The 17,597-nt window shown below is 38.7% G+C and overlaps 1 protein-coding gene across 2 annotated transcripts in view; it reads left to right on the top strand.

Annotated features, from left to right (window-relative positions):
• The window catches only part of r (carbamoyl-phosphate synthetase 2, aspartate transcarbamylase, and dihydroorotase rudimentary), a 394,723-nt gene that overhangs the window by 51,832 nt on the left and 325,294 nt on the right, over positions 1 to 17,597 (top strand). For both annotated transcript variants that reach the window (XM_067157339.2, XM_067157338.2), the window contains exon 2: positions 16,979 to 17,117. In XM_067157339.2, the coding sequence (XP_067013440.2) occupies positions 16,979 to 17,117 (139 nt within the window). The remainder of the gene's footprint in view (positions 1 to 16,978; positions 17,118 to 17,597) is intronic.

Here is a 17,597-nt window from a genome sequence, read left to right as displayed (position 1 = left end):
AGGCGGACGTCAGGAAGGTCGCTACGAAGATTCTTCTCCCTTCATATCCAACCCCGTAGATAAAGGGAACGAGCGTTGGTTTTACATACCCATACATGTATGTCGAAAGCTGTTGCGTTCATTTGTCGTGGGCCGTGTACTCTGGGTAGCCACTTAGCCGCCTGTCTACTGCGTGTCTGTCAGCACACGCGCCTAAACTTGTTAGCTTGACCGTGAACTTGACATTGGCTGTCCAGTCATAACAGTTCAACTTGTTGGTTCTTCTACAATGCCGCCGAGGTCGTAGATTCACTTGGCTTTTTCTTCGAACTTGGAAATGTACCGAACATTTCCCTGGATAATTTATTTATTTCATTCCCTTACTCCCCGTCTTTTAAATGAATATTTGTCCCAATCTATCCTTTTGAATTCTAACTTTGTCTTCATATCTTTCCAAGTTTTAAAAGCTCCACTCAAGCTTATTCTTCTACTTATCCCATTGCACGCCAGCTCACGACTGGCAGCTGGAAACATACCACATAGTTGAGCAGCTCGTCTCCTTACTCCCAAGTCTTTCCAGCACGAAGTTTGCAACATTTTCGTACCACTACTCCTTTGTCGGAAATTACTCAGAACTAATCAGTTCTCGTATCAAGTACTCCTGGTACACTGGAGCCATACTCTGACTTTGTTCTTACCAGAGACTTCTAAGCCCTCTCCTTCACATCCTTACTACAACCCCTAAATACTGTCATAACCGCGTGAAATGATCTGTAACCTTTCTTAACAGCCTCCTCAATATGATTACCCCAATTAAAATCATCCCTAGGTACTAACATTGTTCCCCATCAGGTACTATTATCCTCTCAATACAGTAATTAAAACTGAGAGGACTCTTCCTCTTGGTGAAACTTACAACTTGACTTTTCATACCATTGTCTGCTGGTCATCTCCCCCTGCAGTCGGTCACAATCCTACAACTAATTTCCTACTCTATACAGTACATAATCCGCAAATAGGCTTATCTGTGATTCCAGATGCTTCCAGGTCCAATAATGCTGCCCTGTGGGACCCCGCTGTTAATCATTACAGGATCAGACTCAGAGTTCTGTTTTCTAGAAATGTAGCCACCCCTTCAACCACTCTTTTGTCTAGTCTAATAGCTCTCATTTTCATCAGTAATATTCCATGATCTACCGTTGCCTTTGATAGGTCAATAGCGATTTGACATCCGGAATCTAAAATACCTGCTATATCTTGCTGGAATCCTACAAGTTGGGCTGACAACAGGAAATATATCCCGGCACTTCCTCATAACAAGAGTGCATAAATGTCCAGAGCCCTGCACGGATGCGGATATCTGCGGATCCGCAAAGTTAGTGTCTTGACGAATGCAGTGCGCATGATTTTGGTGATAATTTCTAAATAATGACGCGTATTGATTTTCACGTAGGTATACTGTTATTTTTGCTTGTGGTAGGCGATCCTTGACAGTGGTAGAGAATGGTGACATATAGAGCCTTGAGACCCTAAAGCCGTGAATCTGACCTATGCCTAACTGGCTCCTGCTCGCAATTAATGGAAGGAAGGAACAAAGGTCAATACGTCGGTAGTTGTCGCAAATAACCCTGTGACTCTAGGGGTTCTGGTTCCAGTTGTCAGATCTATAATGTACTGTAGTTAAATATTTACAATATCCGCGGATGATGGTGGTCGTGGTGATGATGATTATTATTATGTATCATCATCATAATCATTGCTTTGCTGACAAGACCCAGTGTTTACAGTGCCCCATATCTTGATGTATGTGCTAGAATATTGAACTGTCTGTCTCATTCTTGGCTTCGACTATATGAAAATGACTTAGGCATGAGCGATGCTAATTACATTTCGTATGCAACCAAACCCGTTATGAATGATGCGAAAATCTCGCTCATAGCGTCGGTTGTGTTTCAGGTCGGCTCGGTAGACTGATATATTATGACAATTTCTGGCTTGTGAGGAAAGTAACGGTAAACTTACTCATTTCCGTCTTCGGGGATTCCTAGGCCATCCATTCCAGATGTTGAGAATCCGACCGCCTTCGGGCTGACTGCTCGACATAAATACTTCTTCCATGCAGTTCTTCACTCTTCACACAACTTGGCGCCATTTTTTCTTCTCCCTTCTTCACTGCAGTTGCCCATGGAGTGGTACATTTCCAGGTCATACGAAGGTCAAGAATTTTTCGAGACATTCAAGACAGGTGGTCGTAAAACAGGGCGGTACTTTGCAGGTTTAGAATAATACAGCTTTGTGTTTGATATTCGCCTTCAGAATGTGGACGTGGGCCACTGTGTTGAGTAAGGGCCGAGAGGTTCCTGGTCGCCGTTACTGTGGTTTAGTGGTGGTATTCGGTCCGCCATGAGCTCGATCCGAACTGATAACTTAGTTTACAGGGGTGAAAAGCTGCTTCCTTGTATTTGATCAGATAAATGAAGGCTTCTTTCGAAAGGAAGTAATAATAATATTATAATTATCATCGACATAGTTATTACTAATGAGAATAATATAGGCTACAGATGAAATATTTGTATTGCTTTCTGTTCTTGTTTATTCGAACATTCTTTTCTATTCGTGCTCCTATCCGGCTTCTTGTAAGGTTTACCGAACTCGATAGCCGCAGTCGCTTAAGTGCGGTCATTATGCAGTATTCGGGAGATAGTAGGTTCGAACCCCACTGTCGGCAGCCCTGAAAATGGTTTTTCGTGGTTTCCCATTTTCACACCAGGCAAATGCTGGGGTTGTACCTTAAGGCCACGGCCGCTTCCTTCCAACTCCTAGTCCTTCCTTGTCCCATCGTCGCCTATCTGTGTCGGTGCGACGTAAAAATGTCGTATGGCTTTTAGTGCCGGGATATCCCAGAACGGGTTCGGCTCGCCAGGTGCAGGTCTTTCTATTTGACTCCCGTAGGCGACCTGCGCGTCATGATGAGGATGAAATGATGATGAAGACAACACATACACCCAGCCCCCGTGCCATTGGAATTAACCAATTAAGGTTAAAATCCCCGACCCGGCCGGGAATCGAACCCGGGACCCTCTGAACCGAAGGCCAGTACGCTGACCGTTCAGCCAACGAGTCGGACGGTGCGACGTAAAGCAACTAGAAAAAAAAAATAAATCTTGTAAGGTTTTGCTCCTAGAAACCAGCAAAAGCTATGATAAAGGCGGTGAACGTGACGAAATACGTCAGTGAACTGCAGGAAGAGATTCCTACAGCTTGGAAGGAGTGTATACGTGCAGTATAGGACAGTAATACACTGCGTACATCACGTTTATTAGTAAGAAAAATATGCAATGCTTATACAGGTTTATTCATTGTATAGGTATACAACTGTATACGTTTTTTTATTAGTAAGACTATTGACTGTGGAAATAACAATGTTTTTTTCGAAGTTTTCGATTATGCCACCAGATGTCTCACGGCGATGCGTAATCGATTTATTTTAGGTCTTGGGTTGTCACTCCCGAAAATAACCGATGTGTACCGATCTAACACTCGGGAGCCGCAGTGTCACAAAGTTTCATGTACGAGAATTAACTAGGATGGATAAATTTTAACTCCGTAATTGGAATAAAATGTATTCCTGCCTTTACATGTTGTATACAGTATTTCTCCTTTATTCTTTTAAGCTTCACAGTCGCCGTCCTGCTTATCATTTATATCTAAATAGCTTAGCCTTTTAGTTGTAGTCCCCGCATTTTCAGTTATTTCACTTGTTTCCTACTGATGTCTGTAATGGCAATCTGCAAACTGAAGGCTGACACAGATATGAAAATAGTTATTTAGTTCTTCCAGCTTGAACCGTGTTGTTGTTTTCTGTACATTTCTTACAGTTTGCCGACGTTTTGAATATCGTCGTTGCCGGGAAAAAACCTCCTAAGTGTCAGAATTTGTGAAAATGAGATTTTAGCACCAAGAGATTCAGAATGGCTGCCACTACGAAGTGGCAAAACCTCCAATGTGTTAGAAAATATTAAATGGGTTAAATTCCACAAAATATTGCACCTCCTATGTGGCTGAGCATTTTTGTTGCTGGGGAAAATCTCCTATGTGCTTGAAGGACACATAGGAGTATTATACCTTGGTCCACACTGTTCACGCTACCGGGAAATATCTCCTATGTGTTGAGTCGAACACGTTAGTGTTATACTTTTCCGCCTTCTGCTCGACAATGACAACTCTATAGGGATTGTTTACTCTGTATGGCGCCAGATTGAACAAGTAGACGTCAGATCTTTTTCTGCCGCTTCTACTATTATTGCTGCAGGAACTTTATTGTGAAGAGAAATGTTCAGCCGTGGAAAGAAGATTCTACAAATGGCATTGGAGATATCTACAAAAGATTATCAGTCAGACAAAGGTAAGTCAATTAATAAACAGTGATGAAAGCATGATGCATTGCAAATCTTAAAATACCAAAAACACAAGGGCTATCCCAACTCTATGCACATTTAAATAACAACTACTATGGATTGTAAGATGACAGTAGTATGATCGTTTTATTTCCTTTAATATACCGCAGGTGCATTTGTAAAACCCACAACAGAGACAAATCACTATGGAAATGACGACACCCCTACCATGGAAGAAATATTGGACGACGTGATGGATGTTACAAGTTCTGCAGCAGGTACGTATGAATTACAATACCAACTTGAAACACATGGATATCATAGAAACTATGTTCAATATGAATGTTGCATTATTGGTAAACAAATAGTCATGTGGCCTCTAAAATTTATCTACAAAATCATCCTCATTTCCCTTCCATCTAGAAGAATTTACTGCATCCATAGCGGCGATGTCTGATAATGACTCTACCAGCACAGCAAGAAATGTGGAGGCAATGGAAATCGCCTGTCATATAATAGGTATGTTTGAAGTTTTACAAGCCTTCTACTTAAACATAAAATTGTGACTAATACGAGTACAAAGCAATTAGTGTAAAATCTGTGACGTTGACAAATGGAGCTACACGAAGGATAAAAACTGTGTTCTAATATTAAATCATTTATTTCAGATTTAGAAGATCTACATGACATGTCTTCCATTAAGTGGAATTTAGAAGAAGATGATCTCCAAAATATACTGAACTCTCATAAAAATAGAGGCACACCGTAGACCGAAGATACGTCTAACGAAGGTACGAAAACTGTGAGTGAGGCGCTGGATCATTCCGAAATGTCTGTTGGTAATCCTGATATACGAAATGTAAGCGCAGAGAAGAGACTCAACCACAAAGCAAAGGAAAAATCCCGTTCAAATAGAATCTTTGGCAAGCCTTACTTATGCTTACAGCAAAAGGCTAAAGTAATCACAAAACAGGCAAGAAAATTAGGTAACAGATGCAAACATAAAGAACTTATAAAGAAGACACAGAAGACATTCCTTTGCGGTACAATCAACGAGGAGCACCGATGTCAATTGTTCAAAGATTTCTGGCAGATTCCATCCTGGGCTGAAAAGAAGGCATACATCAGAGGGCTTGTCACCACTAGGAATGTTCTCAGGTGGCGCAAAGAAACAGCAGGCAACATCAAAAGAAAGAACGTAGGCCATGATATACATTTAACTAAACCTGACGGAGAAAGTGTGCGTGTTTGCCGAACATTTTTCATAAACACTTTGGGAATTGGTGAGAACAGTTACAAGAGATGGACACATGTAAAGGACGTCGAACATATTTCAACTTCTACTGGTAAGAGAGCAGATAATTCAGACACCGATGCCCGAAGCAGTCCATTGAAGAAACGTGCCCACGAAAAGCAGGATGTACCTATGTCCATCAAGAAGAAAAAGAAAATTGAAGACAAGAAGACAATTCGTGAGTGGTTTGGAGTTTTACCTAAAGTTCCCAGCCATTATTGTCGAAAGTCCACGAAAAAGATATACGTTGAGCCAACTTTTCGATCAAAATTACATATGTTTTCAGTCTGCAAGGAATGGTGTGACGAAAACAACAAATCTCCGAGCTGTAGAACCCTTTTCATGGATACGTTGGAAGAAGACAAAATTGATATTCATCTGCCTAAAAAAGACCAGTGCGACATTTGCTGTGCATATAAAGTTGGTCAAGTAGAAGAAGAAGAATATCAAAAACACCTCCTAAGGAAAGACGAAGCTCGGGAAGCGAAGAATAAAGCTAAGGAGGCCAGTACTGATTATCATGTTGTGGTAACAATGGATCTTCAAAGTGTTCTTGTGTGTCCTAAGTTGCTAGCATCCAAGACATGCTACAGACAGAAACTTCAAGTACACAATTTCACAATTTATGATCTAAGAAACGGTGATGTTACACTTTATGTATGGCACGAGGGCAATGGTGGTGAAAGTGCAAATGAATTTACATCATGCATAGTTAATTTTATTGAAAATTTGCCACCTCCAACCAATAAGGTTACCTTAATTTCTGATGGCTGTAATTATCAGAATAGGAATAAGGTTTTAGCCAGCGCCTTAAGTAATGCCGCTAGATCTAAGAACATCACCGTGGAACAACTGTATCTGGAAAAGGGGCACACTATGATGGAATGTGATAGTGTCCATGCCACTCTAGAGCACTACTTCTCTCCACCAATGAATTCGCCCATGGATTATATAGCAAGAATGAGGCAAGCCAGACCCACGAAACCATACAATGTGAAAAGTGTCGACTTCAGTTTCTTTAAGGATTTTGAGCATAAATCAAACCTCCCATCATTACGGCCTGGAAGAAAATCTGGCGACCCTGTAGTGACAGATATCCGCCAACTGCAGTACTTACCTGATGGAAGAATAAATTACAAATTGGAACACACAGCAGAGTGGGAAGAACTTCCACAAAGGAGGAGAATGAGTTTTCCAATGGGTGAACCACGCAGTTTGTACACTGCACAATTGCCAGTCACAATATCTAAGTTCACTCATTTGCAGGAACTGAAGCAGGTAATTGAGCATGACCACCACTCTTTCTATGATGATCTCTCTGTAAAGCCGGACAAGTGAAAAGTTCCCAGAAGAGGACAGTGATCAATTTGCACAGTATACATTTAATAAAATACAATTAGGAACAATTGATGTAATAAAATTCAGCTGAATAAACTGTAATGATTCATGTGTTTGAGTAAAACTTCAATATAATAAAAGCTTCATTCTTAAAGCAAAATCTCCTATGTGTAATTTCGTGGAAACCATAACCTCCTATGTGTCAACGTAATGAACAAAAATTAAATATCTGGTGAAATAATTGATATTACTCCAGTTAAACAGTACAGGGTTATAAAAAGACAGGTACAGAAGGGAACTAGATTACTTCGATTATTATGAAGTTAAGTATTATTATATGAAATAGTTTTTTGTCTCTCCTGAAAAATTTGTTATTTTGCACATAGGAAGTTTTTTCCCGGCAACGACGATATATTCTTTGTCAAGGCGACTGAAATACCCCTACTCGATCCGAGGTAATCAGTCTCCCAGGCTTCACATCTAAGATTGTAGAAATAGGTTAAAATCATTAGGAATCGCTGTAGCGATAGAGATTGTTCTAAACAGTGCTGCTCCATTGCACGTTCTTGAATGATGGCCGATCTGTCGAATGGCATCACGTCTGCGTACAGAATTGGCAAGTTGTGGGTTCCAAGTATCTTACGTTTTCAACTTTCCAGTTTGTACTTGTTTAAATACTTTTAGTAGTTGTGCGGAAACAGGTGCGTTAATTTTTAGCAGACTACTAGTATTTCGTGTTGTACATTGTTTTTGCTAAAGTTGACTATGCACAGGCATTGCTTTTTAGAGGTAGAACCCCAACATCGCGGGTTCATACTCGGCAGAAAGTCGGATTTTCGAAAGGTAGAGAAACTTCTTTCGATACTCCACGATGCTGGCTGGGTTTACGCGACAGAATTAAATAAAACAAGGCCACAAGAACAGTGGACTCAGATGAAGAGGATTTGGCCTTTGTTATTGCCACTGTTGCTTCTTGTTATGATTAGAAATGCACATTTCCTCCTCTCATCCTGCCCATTGCTTCAAAAGCAAACCACTTTGAAGTATAAACTTCGTCTGCTCCCGCCCCCGACTTTTCTGATTTTTTTTTTTTTTTTGCAATTTTCGACTGTACTGGGAGCGTAGGGACGCTAGGTATTTTTCGTTGCACTCTCGGGAACATTTATAGACAATTTAGAGTTCCTGGAAACTGTCGGCTTTCTGAGCTTTATCTCTGTATTCCTTTGATGAGACATCCCAGAAATAAGGCCTTTCTATTATATCATTAAGTCCAGAGTAATCTCCTTGCTCCACTCCATTTCTGACTATAAATTTTAGTAGGTATAGTGCAGAGAGAACGACACACGTACGCGTACCGGTACCGGTACTGTACTCTAGCTTATAACAAAGAGAATGAGTGTTGCGGAGTGTTCTAACTATAGGAATCCTACTTCACGAGAAGCATGTCTGTTGACATGGAAACAGCAAGGAAGTTGCCGAAGCTGTGCCGATATCTCGCGGACAATAAATTTAAAAAAAAAATCAAATCAAAATCAAAATCTCTTTATTTGCAAATGAGGTGTCTACCTCGGTGGCAAATGGTACACTAAAATACATTATTCTCAAGCACTAAATTTTAAATTAACAGGAGACAAAGAAAATTTTCCTAGAATACAATATTATACAATTTACGCTAATAATTTTTTCTATTAAACACACACATCATCCTTAATAAATTGATATTGTTTTTATAATATCTTACAAACATAGTCAACTCATATACAGTACGGTATGTAAAATTACTTCTAATAATACTATACAACTGGTATAAGATTAAAATTAACATTGAATTTATTTACATATTTATATTTTACCCATTTTGGAACCTAAGTAGCATAACGACCTGCTGCGTCTTAACCAGAGCCCCTTTTGCCACCACTTTTCAGAGTTCCAGAAGGGCCTTCACAGCTACCGTAGCGGTCCCAGGGCTCTCGAAGTCCCCACTGTACTTCACCCCTACAGGCAGTCCCCTACTTGGGCTGTCCAAACTCCTTAGACCAGGGGATGGAATTAATTTAATCACACACATTTATTATTTACAATATCCTGCACTGGTCGAATGCCCTCTAACATTTAATTTATTATCTCTGTTGTTGTTTATTCTCTTCTTGAATATCTGCACAGATTTTGGAAAAGGATCAAACACTACCCCTGGTAAACTGTTCCACTCCTTCACGCCCTTCCCAATGAAAGAAAATTTACCCCAATTGCTTCTGCTAAAATTCCTTCTAATTTTGTACTTGTGGTCAGTTCTACCAATATAATTATTTTCCAACCGAAGCCTCTCACGGATATCTCCCCATGCTTCTTCTCCTGTATAGGCTCTATATAATCCTATAAGTCTACTTTTCTCCCTTCTCTTACTTAAGGTTTCCCACCCAAGTTCCTTTAACATTTCTGATACACTACTCTTTCTCCTGAAATCCCCTGTTACAAACCTTGCTGCTTTCCTCTGCACACCATCTAGTTCTTTTATTAGGTATTCTTGGTGAGGATCCCAAACACTGTTTGCATATTCCAATAATGGACGAACCATACTTAAGTAACATTTTTCTTTTAATTCTTTGTTGCATCCTTTAAGTAGCCTCATTATGACATGTAACGATCTGTATGCTTTCCCAACAACGTCATCAACATGACCCTTCCAGTGCAAATTACTTTCAAATCTCACACCTAAGTATTTGCACTTGCCATCTTTTGGGATAACTACCTCATCCAAAGTATATTCAAATTCAGTTTTAAAGCTCCCGTTTGTAAAAGTTGTAACAGTTGATTTGGCTCCATTAATCTTCATATTATTTTCTTCAACCCATTCCTGGATACTGTCAAGGTCGCTTTGTAATTCTGAACAATCCTCAATATTATTTATTTCCCTATAAACAATTATGTCATCTGCATACAATCTTATTTTCGATGTTATATTGTTCCCTAAGTCATTTGCGTATATTAAGAAAAGTAACGGACCGATTATACTACCCTGTGCAATTCCCTTCCAAAATTTCTCTTCCTGAGATACATTATTTCCTACTTTGACTTTCTGAACCCTCGAATTTAGAAATGTTTTTATCCAACGTGTAACCCTTACGTCCAATCCTATTCCCTCCAATTTCTTTAATAATATTCCATGTTCCACTCTATCAAAGGCTTTGGAAAGATCTATGGCTATGCAATCTAACTGGCCTCCTGAATCTAACTGATCTGATATGTCCTGCTGAAATCCCACCAGTTGTGCCTCGCAAGAAAATTTCTTTCTAAATCCATACTGGCTCCTCATGAACCAATTTTTATCATCACATATCCCTCTGATGTACTTTGCTATTAAACTCTCCAGTATTTTACAAACTATACTGGTCAGGCTGATTGGTCTGTAGTTCTCTGGTTTCCTTTTATCACCCTTTCCTTTATAAATTGGTATTATTATAGATTCCTTCCATTCCTTTGGTATCACACTATTATTTATGACATAGTCAAAGAGAAATTTTAAATAAGGCACTATATACCACCCCATTGTCTTTAATACCTCCCCAGTAATTTGATCACTTCCTGCTGCTTTTCCTTGCTGAAGCAGTTGGATTTCTCTGAAAATATCTTCATTTGTGAATGAGAAGCTTCTTGTTTCCCTCTGTGTCTCTCCCTCTCTATCTTCTGTTACGGTTTCCAAGTCCTGACAATCTTCTACTGAATCTCGGAATTCCCTACTAAAGAGGTTTGCTTTCTCAGTATCTGTTAAATAGTGTTCACCCCCTTCTCCCACCATTGTAGGAATTTGGATTCCTTTTCCTTTTTGATTCCTAATATATGAATACAGCTTTTTCCATTTCCCTTTGTGGTCATTACCCTCTTGAAGAATGCCATTCATATAATTCTCTTTTGCTTCCTTTTTCACTCTATTCAGTTCCCTCATTAGTTGTTTTCTAGTTTCTCTATTCTCCCTACCTTCTTTGATTTTTCTGGTTACTATTCTACATTTTCTTTTTAATTTTCTTATTTCCCTTGTGTAATAAACAGGGTCTGAGGTCATTTTACCCTTCTTAACAGGTACAAATCTCTTCTCTCCTTCCCAAATTATTCCTTTAAATTTAGCCCAAAGTGTATCCACATTATTCCCTTCACTTATCCAACAACTGAATTGTGATTTAAGGCAAGTCCCAAATTCATCAACTTTAGTTTTTCTGTATAATTTCTTGTCTTTTGTGACCCTCTTATTAAGCATTTTTGGTACGAATCCAACATCCATTATTACAGCCTTATGGTCACCTATTCCTTCAATTACCTCAGTTTTATCAACAATTTCCCATGGTTTAACCAAGAATACATCTAGCAAGTTATTGAGACGAGTTGGTTCTTGTACTACTTGTGTAAATCCTCCCTCCCAAATTAACTTATTTGCCAGTTTCTGTTCATGGGCTTCACTTGCAGCTCCATTCCATTCAACTTCAGGCAAGTTTAGATCTCCCCCAATTATTACCGTATCATTATTGTTTTTATGAGTATAATCTATTATTTTCTCAAATATTTCCATATCTCTTTCCTCTCTTCCAGGCCTATATGTTCCTATAATTCCCACCTCCTTCATATTATCACAAACTAATTTTATCCCTAATATTTCATCCCTTTCATCAGTAAACCATTCATGCGAACAATAAGTTTCCTTCACCAGAATAAATACCCCTCCTCCTTTTTTATCTCCTCGGTCTCTACGATAGACTGTATACCCTTCTGGAAATGCTTCTGTATTACCCACCCCTTCTCTCAACCACGATTCCACTCCTATCACCACATCCGTCTCATAAGATTCCATCAATGTATCGAATTTTAATTGTTTATTTACTACACTCTGACAGTTTACCAAGAGCAATCTCAGACCTCCTTCCTCCCTAAAACTTGACTGTTGCAATTGGGTAACGTTTGACTCATGAGTTGAGAACTTCCCTGGAACCCAGATCCTTGTACATAGATCTTGATTTAAGGGTCTGGGTTTTCTGGCAAGTTTCCCTGTATGTGCCAGTTTAGTGGTATGGGTTTTCTCAAGTACCGATTAGTTTGCAAATCTCTGTTGATAATTGTAGCAATTTGTCTACAGAGAGTTGCTTTTCCATTACCATTTAGATGTAACCCATGTCTAGTGAACATTTGCCTGCCAAGACCTAAAGTAGGTATCTACTACATAGACATTTCTAAAACTCTTACATAATCTCTTGATTTTTATATTTACATCATGTACAGCTTTGTTCACACATGAGTCCTCTAAAAGGTCATACCTGGGTGGCACATTGACTACAATTACTTTTGAGTCAGGTAGTTTGGAAATCTTACCTCTGAGAGTCGTAATTAGTTCCTCACCTTCATTTGCAGCATTGTCATTTGTACCACTCACAATAACCACATAATTGTCCTTCTCTGACACAGGATCACAACTTGAAAGGACGTCTTCAGTTTTGGCACCAGGTTTTATTAGTCCTAAAACCTCAGTCTCTGGATTCTGCAGCTCATCCTTGATGCCTTCTGCCATACCCCGCCCTTGACTGCCTGCGTAGAGATGAATCTTTGGCGATCTTGACTTTCGGTTGGTTTTCTTACCTCCACTTGATTTAAAATTATTTGGAAAACTTGGTGTGTCTTCTTCTGGAACTTGCTGCAATAACTGAAATCTATTTTGGCACTGCAAAGAGTTTTTTCTCGGTTTTAAGTTGTACGTAGTTTCCCCCATATGTTTAACATTAGTTATTACAAGATATTAGAATCATTCCGTATTGACGGTTTTCACTTTACAATGGCGAAAAATGAAAGTATCCTCCTATTCAATACATCATATATTCCGTCATTAGACGGAGTAAACAAGTTCAGACATGTTTCGGCTCGTTTGAGCCATCTTCAGTGAAAAAATTAGGGGGGTTGGAATAATTTACATAATATGAGTTGAAAAAATGCTAAAAAACATAATGAAAGCGCAAATGAAAAAACAAACAAAAGAGAGCCTAGACGGAAACGAAATAGCACAAATATACAATATTTACATCAATATGCAGAGCAAAAAACAACTTATTGCAACAAAATTCAGTGAAACAGGAGTTAATTTGAAATAATAATTGATACTAAAAAACTGCGTTAACCTAAGAAACAAGGGAATGAGAAAACAAATGATGCAGATGGAAATGAATAATGGTAGCACATGGTGAGGTTGTGGACCTCATAGTTTACAAATTATTAGTTTATAAAAACGACAAAACAGTTTGAAATCGCTGTCAAAATCCTAGTGGAAAACCATCACATCAAAATGGTCAGGAGGAGAGCGGGAGCAAACATTTTGAGAGAAACCAAGCCTGAATTAACCTGCAGGCGAAAAGCCTGTGATAAGGAGAAAAAACACCTTAAATTTAAGGCTTCAGAAATAGCAGCATTCTTAATATCTTCTCAAACTAGCGGTCCCTTTCTTCATTATTGTTTCATAATGTTGGCTGGTGTTTTGCCTTATTGTAGAGGGGTCGGAAGGGCCGCATATAAAAAATATGAGAAGCTGTGTTAGGTAGAAGACAGATGCATAGTAAATTGTAGTAATCTAGTGGAAACCGTCGCCCCAGCCAACATTATGAAACAATAATGAAGAAAGGGACCGCTAGTTTGAGAAGATATTAAGAATGCTGCTATTTCTGAAGCCTTAAATTTAAGGTGTTTTTTCTCCTTATCACAGGCTTTTCGCCTGCAGGTTAATTCAGGCTTGGTTTCTCTCAAAATGTTTGCTCCCGCTCTCCTCCTGACCATTTTGATGTGATGGGTTTCCACTAGGATTTTGACAGCGATTTCAAACTGTTTTGTCGTTTTTATAAACTAATAATTTGTAAACTATGAGGTCCACAACCTCACCATGTGCTACCATTATTCATTTCCATCTGCATCATTTGTTTTCTCATTCCCTTGTTTCTTAGGTTAACGCAGTTTTTTAGTATCAATTATTATTTCAAATTAACTCCTGTTTCACTGAATTTTGTTGCAATAAGTTGTTTTTTGCTCTGCATATTGATGTAAATATTGTATATTTGTGCTATTTTTTTTCCGTCTAGGCTCTCTTTTGTTTGTTTTTTCATTTGCGCTTTCATTATGTTTTTTAGCATTTTTTCAACTCATATTATGTAAATTATTCCAACCCCCCTAATTTTTTCACTGAAGATGGCTCAAACGAGCCGAAACATGTCTGGAACTTGTTTACTCCGTCTAATGACGAAATATATGATGTATTGAATAGGAGGATACTTTCATTTTTCGCCATTGTAAAGTGTTTAACATTAGGCCTAAAATGGCCACGCGTCACTTCCGTCCACGGCGATCTTTCTTCTCCAATGTCTTCTTTATCTTCCAGTTTCTTTATTCTGTCCTTTAAGCATTCATTTTCTTATTTCAGGGCGCATAAGTCCTCTTGTAGCACTCCTAAAATCTTAATTATAGTTTCGTAAGTCTCTCTTTCTTGTTGTTCTGCCTCACTATCAGTTTGTTTACACTCGGGACACAGCCACTCAGTTTCTTCAATATCAGTCCTATTTACAATATTTGCACAACGAAAATGGTACCATTCATCACACTTACGACACAGAATCCCATTTTTAACTACTCTTCTGCATTTGCCACATTTTTCACTGCATCTTACACCATTATCTACTACGGATATCACAGACTCACACACAGTAGTCGCCAACATTTTGGTAACACTCAGAGTGGTTGACTTGACATGTTTTCCACTTGGAGCGCAAAACACGCCAACATGTTAAAAGTGAACCTCAACATTCTGAGTTAACATGCGAAGTCACTTGAAAGACACAATCACAATCAATTGTAACATGGTAAATTTAACATGTTAGTGAAATGTTGATCAGTGGAGACCGGCCTTTAAAGGCGTATGTCATGACGAGGTCTGTTTTCATCACCTATAGTTCAGTGGTTTGTACATAGATGTTTTTCTCTTAGCAGCATGTAAGTTATTAGGAACGCTCTGCCATCTGTTGAATATATTTGGAAGCTGGGAAAGGTCAAGGAATCGGAGAGTATCTAGCAGGGAGGAAGTGTATACTCTCTGGGTTGACAAGTAGTAATCACACTTGGTTACATGACTGCATGCAATGTCAATACTAGGGATGAAAATCACGTATATCAGCATATTCATGAAGTGTTAGTCGCTTAGCAACCTGCTAATTAGTATAGAATGCATTGCTGGTTAGGGTAAATCTTCGCCTGCGATTATTGGAGTGATCATTAATTATATGATTTTATGATACTCAGAGTTGGCTGAACACTCAGAGGCCTATCAATGTCTCACGATTTACCGGCAGGTACTTTTTTTAGTAATTCCGGAAAGAATAAAGTAAATGAAGCTAATCGGTCCAGTAGAACGGACGGACGGATTTGACAAACCTGTTTTTAGTAAACTCTTTTAATCCTAGAACCGGCAACTGTCTAATATTCGGCACTTTGTTCTCTGCTGTTGTGGCTTTGTCGAATATTCGACATGTTCGTATTTCATTAGATAATTTGCTCCATTCTTCAACAGATTTCATGATAGTCTACTTTTTTGTCGTTCTCAATGTCCACAGCAACCGTGAGTTCAGTTTCATTCATAGTTACAACCTCTTTGGGCGCAAATTCACGAAAATAAATGAGTGCAGTTTTCCGACCATCTGTTGCTGTAATGTTTGTAAACAAACCGTCAGGCTCTGCTTTCCTATTCTATTTCATTTTACTACTTCGTAGATTTCCGTTTGGCGTTAGTTATTTACTTATCTAACGTATACGTATTATTTGATTGATAATACTGTATAAAATTTAGTACAGTGTGTGTGTCTAAATGTGGCATCTTCATCATTGAAAATTAGTGATTAAGTATGGCGAAATTTGTTGGAAGATGCAAGTGACGGATCTGACTTTGAATATTTAAAGAATGAACGAACAGATTCTGAGTCGGATTAGGAGTTTGTATCAGCAATTTTTTCCCCATCAAATATCGGAAAGACCGGGCAATTTGGGCGCGCGGTTGAGAACTTGCATCCAGGAGATTGTGGGTTCGAAACCCACTGTCGGCAGCCCTGAAGATGGTTTTCCGTGGTTTCCCCATTTTCATTCCAGGCAAATGCTGGGGCTGTACCTTAAGACCACGGCCGCTTCCTTCCCATTCCTAGGCCTTTCCTGTCCCATCGTCGCCATAAGACCTATCTGTGTCGATGCGACGTAAAGCAAAAAAAAATAAAAAAATAAAAAAATAAACAAAAGTATATATACATATATATATATCTCGGAAAGTGATGACGAACCTGCAATACAGTAACCTATGTCAACAAGTGGTGTAAGGTCACGCCTCCTAGTGCATTACAGGTTCATTATTAACAATTCGTATAGCTCTGTTTGTGACATATGATCAAAAATGCTGTTGTTATTGTTATTATTATTATTATTATTATTATTATTATTATTATTTTGAATTTGGGAATCCGTATTTTTGAATAGACTGTACCTGTTCTAGTCAAAATATTTATGTAATTTCGTGTCAACACGGCAATCCTCAATGTATTAGCTGTAGATATATAAAACTTCGCAGATTTATTTCATACCTTTTAGATATTTTGTGTTTTACTTAGACAAGTAAAAGCTATCAAATATGCCTGCCACCACAAGATTTAACACTGCCAGTCCTAGGGTTAATAAGTAGATTGCCAGAGTTTAACATTTTGGGTGATGATTGCACAGAATAACAGCTATGTAAATTCCTCATACAAGCAACCCTTTTAGCAGAAGACCACAAAGGATGGAAAGCTCTACAAAGAAATATCTTTAAAGATTGAGGGAATAATACGTAAATACATTTTATAGAAAAGCACTGTATGTTGAGTTTGTGTGAAATAAAGTTCTTTGTTGTGGCTTCTCTTTAAGTTTACATGTTTTGTATCAGTTTTCCAGACTGGAATGGTGGGATACCCCGAGTCCCTAACAGATCCATCGTATCACGCCCAGATTCTGGTCCTCACATACCCTCTTATCGGAAACTACGGAGTTCCTGATGATGACAAGGATGAACATAATCTTCCCAAGTAAGTCTTACTGCCTTTTTTTATTGTGGTGTTCATTATTAGAAAAAAAAAAGTGATGTAAAATTTGAGTGACCTCTGTTGTTGTATCGTTAATCACCGTTATTTTGAAGTTCTTAAACCCCCACCTTGGCTGTCTTTAGATCATACTCATACAGTAATTAGACTTCCCCGTCTAATGGTTAGTGAAGTAACTTCCAACAAATTGGGCTTCGATACGTTTTTGATACTTCACTCTTTCATGAACATCACGATTATTTTGTCCTTCTTTGCTCGGTAAATTGCTTCTCGGCTGCATCCCTAATTCTCACAATTTTCTGTCTAAAGACTGATCTTTAGTGTATTTCTCCCTCTTCGATGCCTCAGAGCTTGTAGGGCTAGTGTCTTACTTTGTATGTCCTTAGAAAGCTAGTCTCCATTTCTTCGTAGTACAGTTGTTATTTTCTTGACTTTCATAAAGCTCCTGATTTGAACTCAAGTGGA

The sequence above is a fragment of the Anabrus simplex genome, chromosome 13 (genome assembly GCF_040414725.1).
Source record: "Anabrus simplex isolate iqAnaSimp1 chromosome 13, ASM4041472v1, whole genome shotgun sequence".
Taxonomy (NCBI): domain Eukaryota; kingdom Metazoa; phylum Arthropoda; class Insecta; order Orthoptera; family Tettigoniidae; genus Anabrus; species Anabrus simplex.
Note: the sequence above shows the minus strand (reverse complement) of the source record. Positions and strands in the feature narration are given on the sequence as shown.